At 48.8% G+C, this 25,219-nt stretch overlaps 1 protein-coding gene across 1 annotated transcript; it reads right to left on the bottom strand.

The window, feature by feature from the left end:
- Window positions 1-14,446: 14,446 nt before the first annotated feature.
- Window positions 14,447-15,997, bottom strand: LOC147723008 (endogenous retrovirus group PABLB member 1 Env polyprotein-like). Its single transcript, XM_086966917.1, has one exon. The coding sequence runs from the start codon at window positions 15,995-15,997 to the stop codon at window positions 14,447-14,449; it is 1,551 nt and encodes a 516-aa protein (XP_086823043.1).
- Window positions 15,998-25,219: the final 9,222 nt, after the last annotated feature.

The raw sequence follows: 25,219 nt of genomic DNA, 5'->3' as shown, positions 1-25,219 counted from the left end.
AATGTCTGCCTGCGTGGTAATCCTACAACTTAACCACACAAAAATGTGAGGAAAATGTAATTTTGTATGTAAATTGGAGGTTTGTAGAGGATTCTGGGTTAGAAAACGCTGATGGAACGATGCGAACCACACCGCCAGCCAAGAGTCAGTATATCCACATCACCATCCATGCACACCACCGGCCAAGCACCACCCACGCACTCCGCCTGCCTAGCACCATCCCCACACATCATCAGCCAAGCATGGCCAGACAGAGAACAGCAACTAGCCATAGTAGATTGCTGCTCGACTGGCCCTGGGGGGGGCGTGCTAGTAAAAAGCCCTGCTGCCGCTTATGTTACTGGGGGCCGATATTTCAGCACTGCTGCAAAACTACCTCCTAGTGACAAAACCGGCCCCCACTGCCAGAAAACAGGCCCCCACCGGCCCTGCAGCCAAGCATCATCCATGAACACCATCAGCCAAGCGACAGTCTAGGTACACTCCAGTCACACCACCAGGCAGGTGCAAATCTATACACATTGTCATCAAGCAGAAGTCCACACACACCTTTAGCCAAGTGTAGTTCCACACACACTGAAAGCAAAATGCAAGTCAAAGGTCAGTACACACAGACCATCAGCCAAATTCCAGTTCACACACGCAAACTCTCTCTGTTTTCTAGTGGTTTTCTGCCCCCACTTGTGCAGATGAGACTACAATTATCACTGAAACAGCCAAAATGTGTGCCTAAAGAAAGGGAGCAAACCATGCCTAAGGTGCTTTTACCTGATCGGTCCATAAACATTTCCCTGATGCCTAGTGGGCTTTCTGCCATCCCTGGGGGTGGCAGATAAGGGGCTATTGCCTTGATCTGCCTTTTGGGGGACAGAAATTCTTTTTTGGGGTGGGGCATTAACATGCCCATTCTCAGCAGCCCCCACCCCTACGTATATAAAAACAACATATTCCTGGTGCCTATTAGACTTTCTACCCAAGGGGCAGATCAGGGACTATTGCCACCATCTGCCTCCTGGGGAGGCAGAAAGACTGTGGCTAACTTTTTTGGGGAGTGTGGGCATTGGCATACCCATTCAGGGCAGGCCCCACCTCGTTTTTATTACAAAAACATAGTCCCTGGTGCCTAGTGTGCTTTCTGTCCCCCGGAGGGAAGATAAGTCGCTATTGCCATCATCTGCCTCCCTGGGGACAAAAAGACTGTGATATTGTTTTTGGGGGTGGGGGCATTGGCTTGGCCAATCTGAACAGCCTCCACTACTACGTATAAAAAAAACAAAGTCCCTGGTGCCTTTTGTGCTTTCTGACACCTCGGGGACAGATAAGGGACTATTGCCCCATCTGAGCCATAAGGGCAGAAAGACTGTGTTCAATTTTTTGGGAGGGGTTGGGGCATTGGCATGCCCATTCTGGCAGCCCCCAACCATGTGTATAAAAAAACAACATCATCCCTGGTGACTAGTGGGCTTTCTGCCCCCCAGTGGGGCAGATCAGGGGCTACTGCCCTCATCTGCCTCCCAGGGGAGGCAGAAAGACTGTGGTAATTTTTTTTAGGGGGTGGGAGCATTTGCATGCCCATTTTGGGCAGCCTCTACTCCTACAAATAAAAAAAGATCCATGGTGTCATTGTGGGTTTTCTGCACCTCCTGGGGAGCAAATCAGGGGCTTCAGTCCCCATCTGCCTCCTGGGGGGCCAAAAGACTGTGGAATTATTTTGGGGATGTGGTTATTGGCATGTCCATTTAGGGCAGCCCCACCTCAAATAACATTACAAAAATAATCCCTAGTATCTAGTGTGCTTACTGATCCCCCAGGAGGGGCAGATGGGGGCCACTTCCCCCATCTGCTCCCCAGGGAGGGCAGAAAAACTGTTCCCAAATATGTTTGGGTGTGGGCATGGTCTTTCCTTTTGTGGCAGCCCCCACAACAATAAAAATGAATCTTCGGTGTCTAGTGGGTTTTTTGCCCCCGGGGGCATATTCAGGATAATACCCCTCTTTTGCTCCCTAGGGGAGGCAGAAAGTCTGTTGAGGTTGTTTGGGGGTGGCACTGGCATGCCTATTTAGGGCAGTCCCCTCCCCTAAATACTATCAAATAAATCCCTGGTATCTAGTGTGCTTTCTTCTCCCCCGAGGGTAGATTAATGGGCTCCTGTCCCCACTCTACCCCCCAGGGGAGATAGAAAGACTGTTCCAAAATAAATTTGGGTGGGGGCATGGTCTTGCTCTTGGTGGGCAGCCCCCACTCCTCATTTATTTAAAAAATTACAAAATTGCTGGTGTCTAGTAGGCTTTCTGCCCCCCTGGGGCACATCAGGGGTAATACCCCTTATTTGGCCCCTAGAGGAGCAGAAAGTCTGTGGAGGTTATTTGGGGAGTGCGGAAATTTGCATGCCCATTTAGGGCAGTCCTCACCCCGAAATACAATTTAAGAAAAATCCCTGATATTTTTTTTGTGTGCTTTTTGTGCGCTTTCTGCCTCCCACGGGGATAGATTGGGGACTACTGCCCCATCTGCCCCCAAGGGGGAGAAGAAAGACTGAATTTGCCCAAATAATTTTGGGGAGAGCAAGGGCCTTGCCCAAGGGGTTGCTACCCCCTCCTTGGTGCCTAGTACTAAATCTCTGCTTGGAGATTGCCCTCCTGAGGCAATCTCATATCAGGGATCCACTAGAGAGATTCTCCCCTTTCCAATGATTCCTCTCCTGTCTTTCTACATGCTCAGGGGGCTGAGATAGCCCCATGAGCACATAGAAAGTGAAGCTGAAATTAGTCTATCAGCTAATTTCAGGTTTGATTTCTCTGAAGTGGTGTCAGTGCCACGTGTGCGCTTATCGTCATTTCAGTGAAACAAACTAAACATCGTCTGGAGCTAGGTAAGCTCTTCCTCAGCTCCGAGGCTGTTTAGGGGGAAAGGAAATCTCTCTGGTGCCCCAACAGAGGGATTTCCTGTGCCAAGTCGTTGAACGCGCAGGAGCTGCCTGACACGCAAGAGCACTTTTGGGTCGGACGACTCCCACGTGTCGGATGCACCCAAATGGTGAAACCCTTGTTTTTGTGTAGATTTCAATTTTTATTTTTTTTATTTAAAGTAAGATTTTCCTACCAATTCTAACTGTAATGTCTACATAACAGTCCCCATGTCACACCAGAGTTGTTGGCAGCTAGCGGCACCCACCACGGTATCACGCCTCTGTAACACACCAGCTTAATATGGAAGACACCAACAATGGGTTTCGGCTTCCCAGAAGCCTTCATCAAGTCAAAACAAGCCCACTTGCCCATGAAACGTATACACACACCATCTAAGACATGCAAGAGTTATCATGCCAAATTAATAACATTGATTCAATTATATGAGTTCATAGCTATTTGTGATACGTATTGTATTTAAATGCCTATAAAGTTAATGGTTCATTAGGTACCATGTCTACATCTGTTAATCATTAAAGTCCTACAGTGAACCTTCATCGACATAGAAGAATTATTTGTCATAATGCGATTTGATAGCAATACATCATAATTTGTGATGTCAGATTTTGTGTGGTATCATCATATGGCTACAAGTAATTGTATTAAGAGATTTATAATATGTTAGGGTATGCCAACTCATTTGAAGTTTGGTGTGCAGTCAAACAATGTGGTGAATAGCAGTGCATTATAAGTGCACCAAAAGAAAATGTTTGCAGGAGTAGTCTGGATTGAAAATGCTATTCACAGTAATATAGTAAAGGTATCGGCCTCACTTTCCTGGTTCCTGGAATACTAATGTACCCAACATGACTATGTCCAATACATGGTTATAAATATGTATATATTACCCTCCAGAAAACTTTCTAGTGTATTTGCGGCCCAGAACAACATGACACATGGACAGGAGAGCCAGGTGAAAAGAGCCAAAGGTGAGCCATTGAGGAAGTGGTGGCAACTGTGCTGCCAAGGAGATCTTTTGGGGGTATAAATGATTAAAGTTACTCCCAGGAGTCACTCTAACTCTCTTGGGTGTAAAGTAACATACTGTACTCACTCACAAGTAGGTCACTTGCTCCCATTCTAAGGAACCTCCTTTCTAGAGCACCCCGCTTCTTGGCCACTGGGTGGGTTCTGAAGGTTTCCACCAGAGTGGGGGGTGTCTGTGACTTCTTTAAACCTTCAATGGCGGGCTCTAATGCCCAATTTTGCTTATGGAGCACCCTTGAGCAGCGTAATTTTGTATGTACTCTTTTTATGATAAATTAGGCCACATATATGTTTACTTATAGATTCATGTGTTTTAATGTGACTAATGAAGTGAAGTGCACTCAAAGCCATAAAGAGAGTGCATTTATCATGTAACCTTGACATTTAAATATGAGCGCACACTAATGCTTCTTTACAGTAACAACAAATTGCAGTTCTCATATATAATAACATATGCGTGTTTTAATAGCATTGTTAATTTTCATGTATTTACGTATTCATTTGATAGTATTTTACATTTCTTATATAATGGCATATTTACTTATTTGAACAGCATTTTACACTTATAATATGACCATCTATTTATCTGTCTTTACACAGTTACACAGTGTATTGAAATCTTTGCTTTACTAACTTGACCATTAGGATTTTGCAGTGTTTGACCTTCAACACAAATGTTTTCTTTGGCTGCAGTGTTTTTCTTTTGTCTGCGGTTGCCGTGCACATGACCTACTGACTGGAGAAAGGCACATTGTGTGAATTAGATTAGGTACTTGAGGCGAGCCGAGGATGATAAAATTAACCAGCAAATGGAATATGAGGAGATGGAATCCAAGGTTGCTTCAAATATGTGGATCAAAGAAGAATTACATGTGAAGAGTATATTTTGTAGGTGGGCACTAATGAGACCTTTGATAGTGATTCTAGAAGGCTCTTTCTTTGGGTATAGCTAGTGAATACTCTTTAGCTTTGTTCTGATTCCTTGCAGACTAGGAGGGGTACAGACTTCCATGCGCTATTCACTTTACCTGGCTCCATGCTATGCAATACTTTTGTTTAAAGGAACTTCTACAGGAGTTCTTCCATGATGACAACTTTCTATTTAAATTAATCAGATTGGAGTTTCTATTGTGCACTCTTTAGTGTAGGTTAGTTAGAGAAAATTAGAATTCCTCATTCATTATAGGGAGGGGAACAGAAGCTTCCTATCCCACCACCAAGCCATTTTCCTCATACAATTGCTACTGAAATTCTTATCTGGTACTTGCTATAGAGGACAAACTTTGGAGGCTGTTTTGGCTTTCTGATGATACTTTGTATTGCTATCCTATGTTTCTGAGATTGATTGATATGACTTTGGATTTGAATTTGTAATAAACTCATACATAATCCTACTTAATAACTCTGAGCTGTATTGTGTGATCAAATGGATTGCACTGTAATTGTGACTTGAAATAGATCCTAACTCTTTAATACCTCAAGCACTCAAGAAAAGTCTATCGCAGGGGGTAAAAAGGGGGCACGACTCCTCTGCGTTTGCAACCCCAATGAAACATGTACCGCCTGGCATCCTTGCTCCTCATGTTTCACTGTTGCACATTCTCAGTGAGCAACCACATGGGTAGCAGACAGCTTGCTTTTTGCAATTTGCACAGACACCCCTGTTCCGCAGCAGGCAGTGGCAGTGGGAGTGCAGACCGGTAGAAACTAGTCAGATGTACTCTGTTCTTAGTATCCATTTCTCCTTTATGTGTAGAGCGCCTGCGAATTCAAGAGCTTAAGACAGTAAAACGATATTGCTTAACAGCAAACTGCATACAGTTAACCAGTTAACGCACACAATGGAATATATATATATATATATATATATATATATATATATATATATATATATATATATATAGATAGATAGATAGATAGATAGATAGATAGATAGATAGATAGATAGATAGATAGATAGATAGATAGATAGATAGATAGATAGATAGATAGATATCATTGCATCACTTCACGCAAACTGTTATCACATGCATTTGAAAATATGATTTGCGGTTTAAAAAAGCTTCTATATTTTTAAAGTAAAGACTTTCTGCCCAGTGGTCTTTCTTTTTTTCAAGAAAGAAATTCAGATTGCACCAACACTGAAGATGGTTGACAAAATCAATGCCATAGACGATTTGCTTTGATTTTGAAAATGGTTCCCTCGGCATGAACTCCGTCAGAGAATTGAGTGTTTGGGCGGCAAATGAGTACATCCATAAAATGCACACGATTAAACTGATGTACTCGCTTTGCTATAGACAGAGAGAATCACATGCTTCGGGCAAAGCCCTGCAGGGTCTCAGCAGACGTTATCGAATTTACCTTGCATTCAAAGATGTCCCGCAATTTCTCGCCTAATGTCGGGCGATGTCCCACAATGCCGTATTGTTCTCAGATGTGCGCCACAGCAACCTATCTGGGATTCAAATGCAAGCTTTTGATTCTCTGCAGCAGGGAGCGCCAAGGCCGTGTCTGCAATCTTAAAGAAACGGTGTTAGCTTCATTTCTCAGCAATGAGATTCTAAGAGTCGACTATGGTAAAGGGGCTAAAATAGCGCATGGCATTCGAATTCAAATGTGGTACAAACAATTAAAAGTGTTCCTTTCCTTACTTTACATTTATGTAATTCGAAGGCACGTTTTCTACAAAAAAACACAATGGTTTGAAAGTGCAAGCCTGGAAGGACGTTGCAGATACCTCGATAAGGTGCAATATGTCATGTTTGGTAGAAGTTCGTTCAAAGCCCACAGTCACGTGTAGCGGTTTGTAGTCCATGTACTTATTAGTTAAATTACACACCTATCTTTCACAGTCATCTAAAAAATACTTGTGAATACACACATATTTTGATTTAACGTTCAACGTACATACAGACTCATCTGTTGATCGGTAAACAGCTCTATTCTATGTAATTTTAGTGAATATGGATTATGAATGTAGTTTGTGGCCTTCCCTGGCTTATGGCCCGCTAGTCTCTGTCAGTTCCCTGCTTCCTAAATCAATTGCTTTTCTTCTTATTCTTGCGTTTGTCCCAAGGCACATTTTTGTCTCTCCATGGTTTGATTGCTGATTTGTATTCTTCCACTGCTGATGTGAGGGGACTATTTTTAGGTCGAGCGACCTATCTCAATGCGCATGCGCATTGAGCGGGAGCGAAGATATATAGGGACTTAAATAAGCTTTACCTAGACTGGGCGATTTGGTGCTGTGCCCGTGGCTTTTAGGTCAATGCGCAAGCGCATTGACCTAAAATGCGCGTGCACATCATCAAATCTCCGTCTGTTCCCTCAGCCGCACTCCTCCCACACCTTTGAAGTGAGGCTTAGCTTCACTTCAAAGGCCCCTGCTGCTTAACACCCTCTCCCCACTCCGCCCCCTCTCCTGCCCGCCGTGTCGCATTTCTCCTCCTCCCCTTCTCTGCCTTCAATCCGTCTTGTTTCTCATTGTAATTCCGCACGGCTTGCCCAACTCTGTTAACATCTCTTTTTATTTTTGGCAACTCTGGCGCCGCACTTAGGGTGCACCACTGGGCTCGCTTTTCCACTATTTGCTCCTTGTTGTCCTGCATTTTAACTTTAAGTATTAACTACATGGGCACCGCGCTTAATATTTTAGCAGGCGCCCGGTTGTATATATTTTATTTGCTGCTTAACACCCTTTCCCCACTCCGCCCCCTCCCCTGCCCCTGTCGTGAAGTCTGCACCAATGGCTAGCACTAGGAGCCTCACCTACTCCTGCGCTCTTCCTGCTTGGGGTTTGCTAACCTAGGCGTCCGCAGGCTACAGCACCAATGCCCCGTTGGGCGCTTGGCCTGCCTTTTCAGCCTTCCATGGAGCGCCACGTCCAGGCTACCCCTGCAGCACGGTCCTCAATGGCCTCTAACTCACAGCAGGATGCTTGGTTTTTTTCAGGATGGCTTCCACCGTTGGTTGTGTAATGTACTCTTTGCTCTAAATTCTGGAAGACACAAATACAGACACAAATTTAAATGTTATTGAAATAAGATCATCTTTTCTCTGTCACAAACCCTTATGGAACCCACAGGACCACCACACCCACCACCACTACCTCCACCACCACATCCACCACAACCACCACCCCATCCATCATCACCGCATCCACCATCACCACATCCACTGCATCCACCACCACATCCACCATCAACAACACATCCACCATCACATCCACCACCACCACCACCACCACATCCACCATCACCTCCACATCCACCATGACATCCACCGCCACATCCACCACCACATCCACCACATCCACCACCACCGTATCCACCACCACACCCACCACCACTACATCCACCACCACATCCAACACATCCACCACCCCATCCACCACCACCACCACCACCGCATCCACCTTCACCACATCCACCGCATCCACCACCACATCCACCATCAACACCACATCCACCATCACATCCACCACCACATCCACCATCATATCCACCATCACCTCCACATCCACCATGACATCCACCATGACATCCACCGCCACATGCACAACCACATCCACCACCACCACATCCACCACATCCACCACCACCGCATCCACCACCACCACCACACCCACCACCACATCCACTACAACCACCACCCCATCCACCACCACCGCATCCACCACCACCACCGCATCCACCACATCCACCGCATCCACCACCACATCCACCACCACATCCACCACCACCACCACTTCCACCATCACATCCACCACCACATCCATCACCACCACATCCACCACCACTTCACCACCGCATCCACCACCACCACATCCACCATCACATCCACATCCACCATGACATCCACCGCCACATCCACCACCGCATCCACCACCACATCCACCACCACCACATCCACCAGCGCCACATCCACCACCACCACATCCACCACCGCCACATCCACCACATCCACCACATCCACCACCACCACATCCACCACCACCACCACCACATCCACCGCATCCACCACCATGACCACATCCACCTCCACATCCACCACCACATCCACCACCACATCCACCACTTCCACCGCATCCGCCACCACCACATCCACCACCACCATATCCACCACCACATCCACCACCGCATCCACCACCACCACCACATCCACCACCTCATCCACCACCTCATCCACCACCGCATCCACCACCACCACATCCACCACCACCGCATCCACCACCACACCCACCACCACATCCACTACAACCACCACCCCATCCACCACCACCGCATCCACCACCACCACCGCATCCACCACATCCACCGCATCCACCACCACATCCACCATCACCACCACATCCACAACCACATCCACCATCACATCCACCATCACATCCACCACCACATCCATCACCAATCCACCACCACCACATCCAACACCACTTCACCACCGCATCCACCACCACCACATCCACCATCACATCCACATCCACCATGACACGCACCGCCACATTCACCGCCGCATCCACCACCATATCCACCACCACCAGATCCACCACCACCACATCCACCACCACCACATCCACCACCGCCACATCCACCACCACATCCACCACCACCACATCCACCACCACATCCACCACCACCACATCCACCACCACCACCACATCCACCGCAACCACCACCACCACCACATCCACCACCACATCCACCACCACATCCACCACTTCCACCACATCCACCACCACCACATCCACCACCACCACCACCACCACATCCACCACTGCATCCACCACCACCACCACCACCACATCCACCACTGCATCCACCACCACCACATCCACCACCACATCCACCACCTCATCCACCACCTCATCCACCACCGCATCCACCACCACCACATCCACCACACCCACCACCATCACTTCCACCACCACATCCACCATCACTTTCACCACATCCACAACCACCACATCCACCACTAACACATCCACCACATCACCACCACCTCCACCATCACCACCACATCCACCATCACATCCACCACCCCCACCACCATCACATCCACCATCACCTCCACAGCCACCATGACATCCACCGCCACATCCACCACCACATCCACCACATCCACCACCACCACATCCACCACCACATCCACCACCACCGCATCCACCACCACCGCATGCACCACCACCACCACACCCACCACCACTACATCCACCACCACATCCACCACCACATCCACCACCACATCCACCACCACATCCACCACCACATCCACCATCACATCCACCATCAAAACCACCACCACATCCACCGCATCCACCACCACATCCACCACCACATCCACCACTTCCACCGCATCCACTACCACCACATCCACCACCACCACCACATCCACCACCGCATCCACCACCACCACATCCACCACCACATCCACCACCACATCCACCACCACATCCACCACCACCTCATCCACCACTGCATCCACCACCACCACATCCACCACCACATCCACCACCACATCCACCACCACCACATCCACCACCACATTCACCACCACCGCATCCACCACATCCACTGCATCCACCACCACCACATCCACCGCATCCACCACCACATCCACCACCACATCCACCACCACCACCACTTCCTCCATCACATCCACCACCACATCCACCACTACATCCATCACCACATCCACCACCACATCCACCACCACCGCATCCACCACCACCACCACACCCACCACCACATCCACTACAACCACCACCCCATCCACCACCACCGCATCCACCACCACCACCGCATCCACCACATCCACTGCATCCACCACCACCACATCCACTGCATCCACCACCACATCCACCACCACATCCACCACCACCACCACTTCCACCATCACATCCACCACCGCATCCATCACCACCACATCCACCACCACTTCACCTTCGCATCCACCACCACCACATCCACCATCACATCCACATCCACCATGACATCCACCACCACATCCACCACCGCATCCACCACCACATCCACCACCACCACATCCACCACCGCCACATCCACCACCACCACATCCACCACCGCCACATCCACCACATCCACCACATCCACCACCACCACATCCACCACCACCACCACATCCACCGCATCCACCACCACAACCACATCCACCACCACATCCACCACAACATCCACCACTTCCACCGCATCCACCACCACCACATCCACCACCACCACCACCATATCCACCACCACATCCACCACCGCATCCACCACCACCACATCCACCACCACATCCACCACCACATTCACCACCACATTCACCACCTCATCCACCACCTCATCCACCACCGCATCCACCACCACCACATCCACCACCACCGCATCCACCACCCCCACCACACCCACCACTACATCCACTACAACCACCACCCCATCCACCACCACGACATCCACCACCACCACCGCATCCACCACATCCACCGCATCCACCACCACATCCACCATCACCACCACATCCACCACCACATCCACCATCACATCCACCATCACATCCACCGCCACATCCATCGCCAAATCCAGCACCACCACATCCAACACCACTTCACCACCGCATCCACCACCACCACATCCACCATCACATCCACATCCACCATAACACCCACCGCCACATTCACCACCGCATCCACCACCAGATCCACCACCAGCAGATCCACCACCGCCACATCCACTACCACCACATCCACCACCGCCACATCCACCACCACATCCACCACCACCACATCCACCACCACATCCACCACCACCACATCCACCACCACCACCACATCCACCGCAACCACCACCACCACCACATCCACCACCACATCCACCACTTCCACCACATCCACCACCACCACATCCACCACCACCACCACCACCACCACATCCACCACTGCATCCACCACCACCATATGCACCACCACATCCACCACCTCATCCACCACCTCATCCACCACCGCATCCACCACCACCACATCCACCACACCCACCACCATCACTTCCACCACCATCACTTCCACCACCACATCCACCACCACTTTCACCACATCCACAACCACCACATCCACCACTAACACATCCACCACATCACCACCACATCCACCATCACCACCACATCCACCATCACATCCACCACCCCCACCACCACCACATCCACCATCACATCCACCATCACCTCCACAGCCACCATGACATCCACTGCCACATCCACCACCACATCCACCACATCCACCACCACATCCACCACATCCACCACCACCGCATCCACCACCACCACATGCACCACCACCACCACACCCACCACCACTGCATCCACCACCACATCCACCACCACCACCGCATCCACCGCATCCACCACCACATCCAACACCACATCCACCACCACATCCACCATCACCACCAAATCCCCCATCACATCCACCATCACATCCACCACCACCACCACATCCACCGCATCCACCACCCCATCCACCACCACATCCACCACTTCCACCGCATCCACCACCACCACATCCACCACCACCACCACATCCACCACCGCATCCACCACCACCACATCCACCACCACATCCACCACCACATCCACCACCACCTCATCCACCACAGCATCCACCACCACCACATCCACCACCACATCCACTACCACATCCACCACCACATCCACCACCACCACATCCACCACCACATCCACCACCACCGCATCCACCACATCCACTGCATCCACCACCACCACATCCACTGCATCCACCACCACATCCACCACCACATCCACCACCTCCACCACTTCCTCCACCACATCCACCACCACATCCACCACCACATCCACCACCACATCCACCACCACATCCACCACCACCATATCCACCACCACTTCACCACCGCATCCACCACCACCACATCCACCATCACATCCACATTCACAATGACATCCACCGCCACATCCACCACTGCATCCAGCACCACATCCACCACCACCACATCCACCACTGCCACATCCACCACCACCACATCCACCACCACCACATCCACCACCGCCACATCCACCACATCCACCACCACCACATCCACCACCACCACCACATCCACTGCATCTACCACCACCACCACATCCACCACCACATCCACCACCACATCCACCACCACATCCACCACTTCCACCGCATCCACCACCACCACATCCACCACCACCACCACCACATCCACCAAAACATCCACCACTGCATCCACCACCACCACATCCACCACCACATCCACCACCACATCCACCACCTCATCCACCACCTCATCCACCACTGCATCCACCACCACCACATCCACCACCACCGCATCCACCACCACCACCACACCCACCACCACATCAACTACAACCACCACCCCATCCACCACCACCGCATCCACCACCACCACCGCATCCACCGCATCCACCACCACATCCACCATCACCACCACATCCACCACCACATCCACCATCACATCCACCATCACATCCACCACCACATCCACCACCACATTGAAGGACTGGGCTATTCTAAGGCCCAGCGGTGCCAGGGGACAACACCTGAAACCTTCGTGGGCTACCTGTTCTGGCGTACAAATCACAGAGACACGGGACACTTCCTTCGGCGTCAAAGATCAGCGTTTATTTACTGCAGGGATACAGAGATCGCTAGAAGTACAACGTAGTGTAGGTTCTGAGAGTCTGCTTCGAATTGCAAAAGTGGATCGCTCCTTTTATACACATATTCGCCATTACGCAACATACGAACAAAAGGTTACAACTCAGTTCCCACAGTAAACTTCAAAAGGGTTGCATTCATGTTTTCAGAAGCCCGGAACATAATTACAGTAGCACTGCCGGTTCCCAACTGTAAAAGCACGCTATCCCACCATCAGGCACATTCCATTCTGGTTGTAAATGAGCGAAGAGAAGAGACAGAAACAGGTGCAAGGAAAAACAAAGACAGACAACAGATTGAAAAGAATTTGGGGGCAATATCGGAAGCATGATCACAGGATCAAAGGATTCGAACCTAGCACATGCAAGACTGAAACAATAGACCGGCACGGCAAGATGAGCCTCGAGCGGAGCCATCTGCCTCTGCCGTGTCATTCCCCTAGTCATAAAGACACACTCATAGGGATATGCATATTCCGCAAGAGCTTGGGAGTCCCAGGGTCACCAGGCGGACATTGGTCGTTCGCCGGCTACGTGAGGGCAAGAAACAAAATGGATGTCGTATCTAAAATGGAACCCAAGGGTTCAGATGAAGAAACCCATAAATAAGACGAACCCTTTGGAGTAGTGTAGCGAAAACACGTACACCCACTAAACTCGTCATTTGCGATTCGTAGATACCAAACTCACCCATATTCGATCAGACCAAAAACGCCATTACGATTCTCACGGAACCCCAGACGCTCCTTTTGCCCTCATGTAGGCAAGCACTAGTCGATATCAGAATCAATATCGATATTCATCAGATCGTTCAGATGTTGCTGGAACATTATCTTATCCATCAATGTCTCTCTGGTAACAGATGGCCTTCTTATACACGTTGTAGCACAGAGGCCACATAAGGCAGGTCCACACTGTACGCAAAGACAACACGTGAACAAAAACGTCACAACAACCCCTACAATCATCAGAATCTTCCAACCCCAAGTCGACATCAGACCCCAAAACCATCCTAGAAGCGTCCAATCACCTTCGTCCACGTGTATGGACTCGGAGATTTTATGCAATTTCGAGATGGCTTGATAAACAGTTGGAGCGTTATTAGGTATGAAAATACAGCAGCTCGAATGGATCACCTTGCACACACCACCTCTATCTGCGAGAACAACGTCTAGAACCATACGGTTCAGTAACGTCATAAGTCTATCCGCCTCAAGCTCTGCTGTCAGGTTACCAAGAGCACTTGCAGTTATGTTAGCAGTCGATTCCACCACACGAGTCAACTGTCTCAGGTTCCTACTATTGACCATAGGTCCCCAAAACGGCAGGAAACCCTTAAAGAAGTCTCCTGCTTCTTGACCGGCAGTGTCCTCTATGCTAATAACGCCTCTCACAACTCTGGTCTTGTGATAGCCTGAGGCAACTGTAAAAGTCGGTGGTAAAAGATTCGCAATATAACAGGTGCCCGAAAAGTCACGGGGCAACCACGTATAAGCGCGATCATAACATACAAAATAGGTACCCTTGGCAGTCAAGAAGACAGGGGAAGAGAGCATCGGTAACACGTACGTTTCAGTACAAGCGCTCTTCCCAAGCTGAGCTCTCGGGTTTCGACCAAGACCTTGCAGACAAAAATGACCTAGGTGGGGTACGATCCAGATCGGAGACGAGCTCTTAAGCTGTCTATCACCCACTGACATACTATACTCAGCCTCACTCAGATCCTTGTATGCTCGCACCTCTTTCTCTGGAATAAGCGATGCATCAAAAATATCTCTATCTAAATCAGCAATCGCTATCGCCAAAGACTTGTGGTACGGGCCGGGACCAAGGTCTGCGGAGCGTGGCTCTCGACGGGGGTAGGAATCTAGTGCACTACGGAACATGGTTTGAAATGCTCGAGCTGACCCCTGGTAGCTATAGGGAAGAACCAAATACGGAATACCCTTATCCATGGTATGTGGAATTAACCCACACACCCAACAGTTGGTAGTATTCATCACCAACTGACGCTGATGCAGAAGTTGGACAAATGAATTGTTCATAAATTCTGCACGTCTGACCTGTTCATGTTGGGGCAGAAGATGGAAGGAATGTGGAGAAATAGTGGAAACAGAATTCAGATCATGAGAAGAAGAGGTAGGTGAAGTGGAAGGCAATAACGACTGAATCCCAATATACACTCCACCCACCAATAGCATAGAAACAATTAGGAACAGCATGAAAACCTGAAGCAAAAAACAGTTTGTTTGCAAAATCTTATGCACTTTGGATCTTTGCGCCAACATCCTTTCTATTTCCGACAGCTTAGAGAACTCCATCCTCTAAAGACCGTCCGTAACGTTCTTGACGCACTTCGTTCTGAGTAGCGATTATCAGTTCCCAGGAGTTCCCAGAAACCGACAAAAGTAACCGACCTAGTGTGAGAAACCTGCTAAACAGAAGGAGGTACCCGCACGGCCCTACGGTCAACCCAGATGGTAGGTTTAATCAATTGAACATTCAGTTCTTAATATTAATCTTCTAGCTGCACGGAAGAGAAACACACGTATTATATATATAAAAGAACTCAAAAATCAGGAAAAATGCAAATGTTCACAATGTTCATAGCAACAGTGAGGGGGGGTAATGTGAACTCAAAAACAAAAGGGAATTCTTTATTAGTCCTTGTCACGTGATCGAAGAAAATATCAACGCTTTCCAGGTCACGTTTGCTCTTCAAACAACGGTTCAGATGGCAATACAGTGTTCGATTGTTCAGATGACAATTCAGAACTTGAATTCTCAAATGCTGAAAACAAAGGTAAGGTTTCAGATGATTCAACAGGTGTGTAATCGTTCTCTACAAGTTGGGCATCGCTGAATGGCACGTAGCGTGGAAGGGCATCGGTCTCCGTTGGGGCAACTCCTGTCTTTACCCAGTTATCTGCTGGCAAAGGAAGCAGGACTTTCTTCGTATGGGTGGCATGCACCCAATGCTTCCTGCCGTCCAGCTGAACTGCAGTCCTTGTTGCCAGCAGAACCTGGTAGGGTCCCACAAACCTTGGCTCAAGATTACGTTTTCTCCCAAAGTTGCGTGTGACCACCCAGTCACCAGGTTGGAGCCGATGTCCTGATCCTTCTGTTTGTGCCGGTAGAGCTTCAAAAACCTGTTGATGAATCAAACTCAATTTAGTTGTCAGATCGTAAAGATAGTCGATCAACATTGGATATTCAAGACTGTCGAACTCCTTAGGCCTCAGAACTCCCTAAACGTTTGCAGGACGGCCGAACACAATCTCGTATGGGCTAAGCCCTACTCGAGAGTGCACAGTCGCCCTGGTCGATAAGAGAGCTAGAGGCAATGCATCAGGCCACGACAAACCAGTCGTCGCTTGGATCTTGGCAAGTTTTAGTTTCAAAGTACCATTGTACCCTTCCACTAAACCCGCCGACTGGGGATGATTAGCACTATGAAATTTTTGGCAAATTCCCAGGCCCTTACACACACTCTTCATCACACTTCCCACAAACTCACTTCCATTATCCGACCATACGATCCGTGGCATTCCATACCTAGAGAAGTATTCCTTGAGCAGAACTTTTGCTGTGGACAGGGCAGTATTATCCTTAAGAGGGTAGGCCTCAATCCATCTGGAGAACGCGCAAACCACAACCAAAACATATTTCAGGTTATTGCATCTCTCCATATGGATGAAGTCCAATTGGATAACTTCAAAGGGACATGTAGGAGGAGCAAAATGACCAGGTGGAGTGGGGGTGCCCTTGCCAGGATTATACATCAAACATACCATACAATTCTTAACCACTCTCTCAGCACACTTAGCAATCCCATCATTCTTCCATACAGGAGACAACAACTTACATATACCTTTTGCGCTGGTATGTGACGTGCCATGAGCCATAGTAACAACGGCAAGCACATATGCATCCGGTAACATCCACCTCTGATATTCCGACAAATCAACCCAACATCCATTCGTGTCTAACTTCCCCGTGCTTTCTTTCCACTTAGTCTTTTCAGTCTCGGTAGCCTCATTCTGAATCGCTTTCACACTTTCAACTGTGTCCTCACAAATACCAGTCTCCGCCGGCCATCTCACTGAACTCGTAACATACATTCGACTCATCAAATTCTTGGCCGTTTCCTTAGCAATCTCATCCGCAAACGCGTTACCACGACCAACATCATCTGTAACTTTTCGATGCGCGCTGCATTCAATGATCGCCACTTGCTTAGGCAATGTAAGTGCATCCAAAAGATCGTTCACGAGCTGTCCGTGTTGGATCTTCGTACCATGCGACGTCATAAATCCTCTTTCTCTCCACAATCGACCAAAGCTATGCGCTACGCCAAATGCATACTGACTGTCTGTAAACACATTCACTCGCTTCCCTTTAGACAAAACACACGCTCTCGTTAACGCAATCAATTCTGCCGCCTGCGCTGAATTTTGACTCAATCTCGCAGTTTCCACAACCGTACTCAACGTCACTACAGCATACGCAGTCATCACATCACCATTCGGCAATTTAAAGCACGAACCATCAACATACAAAGTACCATCGGGATCTGCCAATGGAGTGTTTTTCAGGTCAATACGACCTTTCGTCTCTTCTTCAGTTCTTAAGTAACAATCATGTGGCGCTACATCACCTGATTCCATATTAATAAGCAACAATGTTGCTGGGTTCAACACATTACAACATTTTATCTGTATGTGACTTGCCAAAAGTGTCAACTCATAACCAGACAACCTTGCGCTCGTCAGATGTTGAGTCTTTGTTCGATTCAAGAGAGTGTTAACTGCATGCGGAACCATCACTGTAAGCATATTATCCATGACCAGACCTGCGGACTGTCGAATGGACACCGCAGCTGCCGCTGTCGCTCGTAGACAACTCGGTAATGCTCTAGCTACTGGGTCTAAGGTCGAAGAAAAAAATGCACATGGACGCTGTTTGCCGCCAAATTGTTGCGTCAAGACACTCAACGCACAACCTTCTCTCTCGTGAACGTATAGTGTAAACGGCTTGCTGTAATCAGGAGTACCTAAAACAGGAGCCGAACACAATGCATCACGCAATTCAGAAAAACTTTTCTGACACTCTTCAGTCCATGGCAAAGGAGTCGGAACATCCTTGCACGTGAGAGCTAACAATGGCTTCGCTAACAATGAAAAGTTTGGAATCCATTGTCTGCAGTATGATGTGATACCTAAAAAGGCACGTACATCTCTCTGAGTTGTTGGCACAGTCATTCGAGCAATTGCTGCAATTCTTTCTGGGGTCAACCTTCTTCCCTCCTTTGACAATAAGTGACCTAAATAGGTTACTTTTTGACAACAATACTGTAGCTTAGAAGGTGACACCGTGTGATGTAAGTCACAAAGGTGCTTTAACAACGATACTGTAGCATTTTTGCAAATTTGCTCAGTGTCACCAGCTACTAACAGATCATCGACGTACTGAATCAAGGCCGCACCCGCAGGTAACACAAATGAATCAAGTTGACTCTTAAGGGCCTGACTGTAGATCGATGGGCTCTCACAGTAGCCCTGTGATGCGCGTTTAAACCGAAAACTGCAACCACCTAATGAGAAGCCGAATAGATCTCTGCTTTCCTCAGCAATCGGAATGCTAAAGAAAGCATTCTTTAGGTCAATCACCGAAAACCAGGAGGCAGAGGCTGGAATCAGGGTCAGCAAAGCTGTAATGTCAGGCACCACGGGAAACTGTGGGATCACGATTTTATTCACTTCCCTCAAATCGATTACAAAGCGGTACACAGGAGGCTTGGATGGATCAGTTTGTTTCAAAATGGGTAACACAGGACTATTACACACATTTCCCCGAGTTTCTTCAATAACATCCTTCTCGATCAAATCGTAAATGATCGCTAATAGCGCACGTTCGCCATCAAGAGAGATACGATACTGGGGAATACGTGGCAATCGCACATTCGATTTCAATTGGACTACATAAGGTGGTATGTCCAGTAGGCCCACATCATTGGGACCTGTTGCCCATAAAGTCTCAGGAAGGGAACTCAATTCCGGCGGGAACTTATCAGTTGACAAGTACATAGGAGAGATCACTCTCTTACCTAACGTAAGCTCCACTCCCGTAGGAGAGCAGTACAGAGTCGCATATAACCGCTTTAACAAATCCAGACCCAATAGATTCTCACCACAACCAGTAGTTAAAATCAATGGAGCCTCTAGCTCACATGGCCCGATCGTAAGAGACAAGGGGCTAGAAACTGGATTGCTAACCGGGGCGCCAGAGAATCCAACGGAAACATTTGTTAAGCCAGACAAAGGTGCGCCAGGGAGTTTCGAATGCATGATAGAACTTTTTGCTGCACCAGTGTCCAACAGAAAAGGCTCAAGTACGCCCGATGTGGCAACTACGACGTAAGGCCCTCTCTGATCAACCGGAACTGATACTACTCCCTCTCTTTGTCTATGGCTGGCCTAGTAATTATCGTCTGTACCAATCTCATGCTCAACGTAATAGTCATCCACATGATACTGAGCAGATCTACCAGGCGATGTATTGCGCTGATCAAAACAATTGTTCGCATCCGATGAAGGAGTAGAACGCTCATTCTGAGTTTGAGAGGTGCCGCGACCTCTACCTCGAGATGCCTGCTGAGGACCACTACGACCTCCTCGGGCCGAAACACCATTATTTCGGTCACGTAAAACGGGACAATTAAACTTTAAATGGCCCTCTACCCTACAATATGCACACTGATTATATCCAAGCATAGGTTGGGATGCAGAAGAGTCAGAACGTGACTGCATCCTAGAAGACTGCGCTTGAGGTCAATATTGCTGTTGCGAGTCATTTTGATTCGAGCTTGGAGGATACGCTTGCTGCAACAAGACCTTAGTTTTAAGATCTTTCGTTTTCTTGTCTGCACGATCATTCTCTTCTTTTTCCCTATTCTCATAATACTGAGCCGTCGCTAATATTTGAGCAGTGGTTGAAACAGCCCATGCACTTTCTGAATTTTTCAATTTGTTGCATAGCTCGGGCAACAGATTTAACACAAACTTATCAACGAACAACCGCTGACCTCCCTCAGTGCTCATATCCTGACCACTATGATCGATAAATGCCTCCTCAAATCTAGTAAAGAAATCGGAGACACTCTCGTCTTTCTTTTGCTTGCAAGCGGACAATTTATCCCAGTTCACCCTCATCGTTGGCATGAGTGTTTTCATGTGCGTAATTATTCTTTGGGGCAGATCCGTAATTAGCTGTTCATGCTTAGCCCCACAAACTTGCCGTCCATCCGCCGCTACAAGTGCAGCCCAATCACCACCTAACTCAGCTGCATGATTCTCTTGACGAATTTTCGCCCAAACCGGTTGCGGTACGACATTACCAAACAACATGTCGATGTCAGCAAGATTCATAATAGAAGCATCCACTAATTGGGATAACTCCTTATAATAACCTGCCGGATTCTTGCGTGGATCAGGCAAAGATTGCTTCACCTGCAAGACTTCTGATCGCTTCCAGGGGAGGTGTATCCAAACTCTCTGGAAGTGTGGCAAAATAGCAGGATTGACAGTAGCATCACCTGGCATCCATACTGGGGGAACTTCTCGCATAGGATACTGACCAGATGTCACTTTCAGATCATCAGAGTCGTCGTCAAACGACACTCGAGAAGGCACTGTAGTCCTAAAAGCTAACAATCGGTCTAATGCAGGTCGTACATCTCCACCTACAATCATACCGTTCGAAAACTGATTCTGAAGTTCAGTCATATCGGGCGGTACATTATCTAACTCATCATTATCCCACTCTTCTCTCAAGGATTTACACTTCACCTCGAATACGAATCTCTGTGTGGGCTCATTAAACTGAGAAAACGTATCGAAAACTATGCGCGAAGTGTACTTGGCAGGGTGTCTAATCCACCTGCGCGCCATAGTTACTAACGTCGAACTCTCCCTTCCACCAGGAATTTGACTCCGTCTTTGAGAGACGTCAGAGGTATCAGACTCAAGTAATGATCCGAAAAGCGGAGAATAGAGATTAGCAACAGTATTAGGTATACGACTACGAACAGAAGGAGAAGAGGAGAGAAGCACAGGAGCAACAACATGAGAACTAAACGTGGGAGCAGTGGGAGTAGCCAAGATAGCAGGAGTAGTAGTAACAATAGACTGAGAAGGTACAAGCAAAGGAGCAGTAGGAAGAAAAGCAGGTAGAGGAGCAGGGCCCACTTGAGGAACGAGAGGATTCGGAGGAACAGGACCAACGACAGGCTGACCAGCAGCCGCCGGAACAACAGGTGGAGGAACAGGAGGAACTACAGGAGCTATAGTACCCTGTACATAAGGAGGTGGTGATTTTAATAAATAAGATAACAAAGGATCCTCTTTCGATTCTTCTCCTTGTTTTTCAGAGCTTGACGGTAAAACCGGATAACATTTATCCACCGCCATGCGATGCAGTCTGGCAGAAACGTCCTTTTCCTTCTCTGCTTTATCTCGCTGATATTGTTCAGCACCTTGCATCATCGTAATGATACCATCTCTCTTATTTTTCTTAATCTGTTTGATTTCTTTCTGTTTGGCCTCTTTGCGCCACAACCAAAAGGAATCAAACATTGCTGGCCTAGCTTTCTTTTTAAACAATTTTGCTTCGAGATTATCTAAAATCTCAGTTTCAAAACTACCATGGGGTGGCCAACTAAGGACACCACTGTTTTTTGTAAAACGGATCCAACATTCATTATATGCAATAGGGCCCACTCCGTGTCGACTATAGAGCTCATAAATCGGAGTTCCAACTGGAGGTATCGGACACGAGTCCTCCAACCGGGAATCCGTGCTGCAACATTTAAAGAAACCAAACGAAATACTACGGCCAGGCATCGTGCACACTAACCGAGTTTACAAACTTCAAGGGTTATCGAATTACGATATCCTCGCAAAAATACGAGACCCTCGGTTTTTGGCAATTGCAATCGTCAAAGAGAAACCCAACGACTAAGAACCAACAACTAAAAACCACAAATCCAATGGAACCATGCAAACAACCAAGTTTCAACAACAACGACCAAGTTACAAAGTACAAAGAAAAATGTCCCTAAAAGGAGCAAAAAATTAACAACTAAGGACTGGGAGCGACCCACAAATACTTAACTGAAAGAACAATGGCGTCACCAGGAAGGCCCGTCTATCGTCTCGCTGTACAAAGGACTACGCCAGGCGCCAAAGCAGGCCGACAGTCAGGGCATCAGTCCGTCGCAGCCGCCAGGAAGCGGGAATCTTCGCGGGAAAAATCTTCGGGCCACTTATTTCGACAACAGGATCGATGAAGCGGGGTGCACCTTCCCTCTGAGATTTCACGCAAAGTTCCTCACGATCATCAGGCTTTGGACCGGTACCGCTGATGTCGCCCCACATTGGGCGCCAACTGAAGGACTGGGCTATTCTAAGGCCCAGCGGTGCCAGGGGACAACACCTGAAACCTTCGTGGGCTACCTGTTCCGGCGTACAAATCACAGAGACACAGGACACTTCCTTCGGCATCAAAGATCAGCATTTATTTACTGCAGGGATACAGAGATCGCTAGAAGTACAACGTAGTGTAGGTTCTGAGAGTCTGCTTCGAATTGCAAAAGTGGATCGCTCCTTTTATACACATATTCGCCATTGCGCAACATACGAACAAAAGGTTACAACTCAGTTCCCACAGTAAACTTCAAAAGGGTCGCATTCATGTTTTCAGAAGCCCAGAACATAATTACAGTAGCACTGCCGGTTCCCAACTGTAAAAGCACGCTATCCCACCATCAGGCACATTCCATTCTGGTTGTAAACGAGCAAAGAGAAGAGACAGAAACAGGTGCAAGGAAAAACAAAGACAGACAACAGATTGAAAAGAATGTGGGGGCAATAGCGGAAGCATGATCACAGGATCAAAGGATTCGAGCCTAGTGCATGCAAGACTGAAACAATAGACCGGCACGGCAAGATGAGCCTCGAGCGGAGCCATCTGCCTCTGTCGTGTCATTCCCCTAGTCATAAAGACACACTCAAAGGGATATGCATCTTCCGCAAGAGCTTGGGAGTCCCAGGGTCACCAGGCGGACATTGGTCGTTCGCCGGCTGCGTGAGGGCAAGAAACAAAATGGATGCCGTATCTAAAATGGAGCCCAAGGGTTCAGATGAAGAAACCCGTAAATAAGACGAACCCTTTGGAGTAGTGTAGCGAAAACACGTACACCCACTAAACTTGTCATTTGCGATTCGTAGATACCAAACTCACCCATATTCGATCAGACCAAAAACGCCATTACGATTCTCACGGAACCTCAACATCCACCACCACCACATCCACCACCACTTCACCACCGCATCCACCACCACCACATCCACCATCACATCCACATCCACCATGACATCCACCGCCACATCCACCACCGCATCCACCACCACATCCACCACCAACACATCCACCACTGCCACATCCACCACCACCACATCCACCACCACCACATCCACCACCACATCCACCACCACCACATCCACCACCACATCCACCACCACCACATCCACCACCACCACCACATCCACCGCATCCACCACCACCACCACATCCACCACCACATCCACCACTTCCACCGCATCCACCACCACCACATCCACCACCACCACATCCACCACCGCATCCACCACCACCACATCCACCACCACATCCACCACCACATCCACCACCTCATCCACCACCGCATCCACCACCGCATCCACCACCACATCCACCTCACCCACCACCACCACATCCACCACCACTTTCACCACATCCACAACAACCACATCCACCACATCCACCACATCACCACCACATCCACCATCACCACCACATCCACCATCACATCCACCACCCCCACCACCACCACAACGACCATCACATCCACCATAACCTCCACATCCACCATGACATCCACCGCCACATCCACCACCACATCCACCACCACCACATCCACCACATCCACCACCACCACATCCACCACATCCACCACCACCACATCCACCACCACCGCATGCACCACCACCACCACACCCACCACCACTACATCCACCACCACATCCACCACCACCACCGCATCCACCGCATCCACCACCACATCCACCATCACCACCACATCCACCATCACATCCACCATCACATCCACCACCACATCCACCGCATCCACCACCACATCCACCAGCACATCCACCACCACATCCACCACTTCCACTACATCCACCACCACCACATCCACCACCACCACCACCACCACCACATCCACCACCGCATCCACCACCACCACATCCACAACCACATCCACCACCACATCCACCACCACCTCATCCACCACCGCATCCACCACCACTACATCCACCACACCCACCACCATCACTTCCACCACCACCACCGCATCCACCATCACCACCACATCCACCATCACATCCACCATCACATCCACCACCACCACCACATCCACAACCACATCCACCACCACATCCACC

The sequence above is a fragment of the Lissotriton vulgaris genome, chromosome 4_1 (genome assembly GCF_964263255.1).
Source record: "Lissotriton vulgaris chromosome 4_1, aLisVul1.2, whole genome shotgun sequence".
NCBI classification, from domain to species: Eukaryota; Metazoa; Chordata; class Amphibia; order Caudata; family Salamandridae; genus Lissotriton; species Lissotriton vulgaris.
The sequence above is the reverse complement of the archived record's forward strand: the minus strand, read 5'-3'. Positions and strand labels throughout refer to the sequence as shown.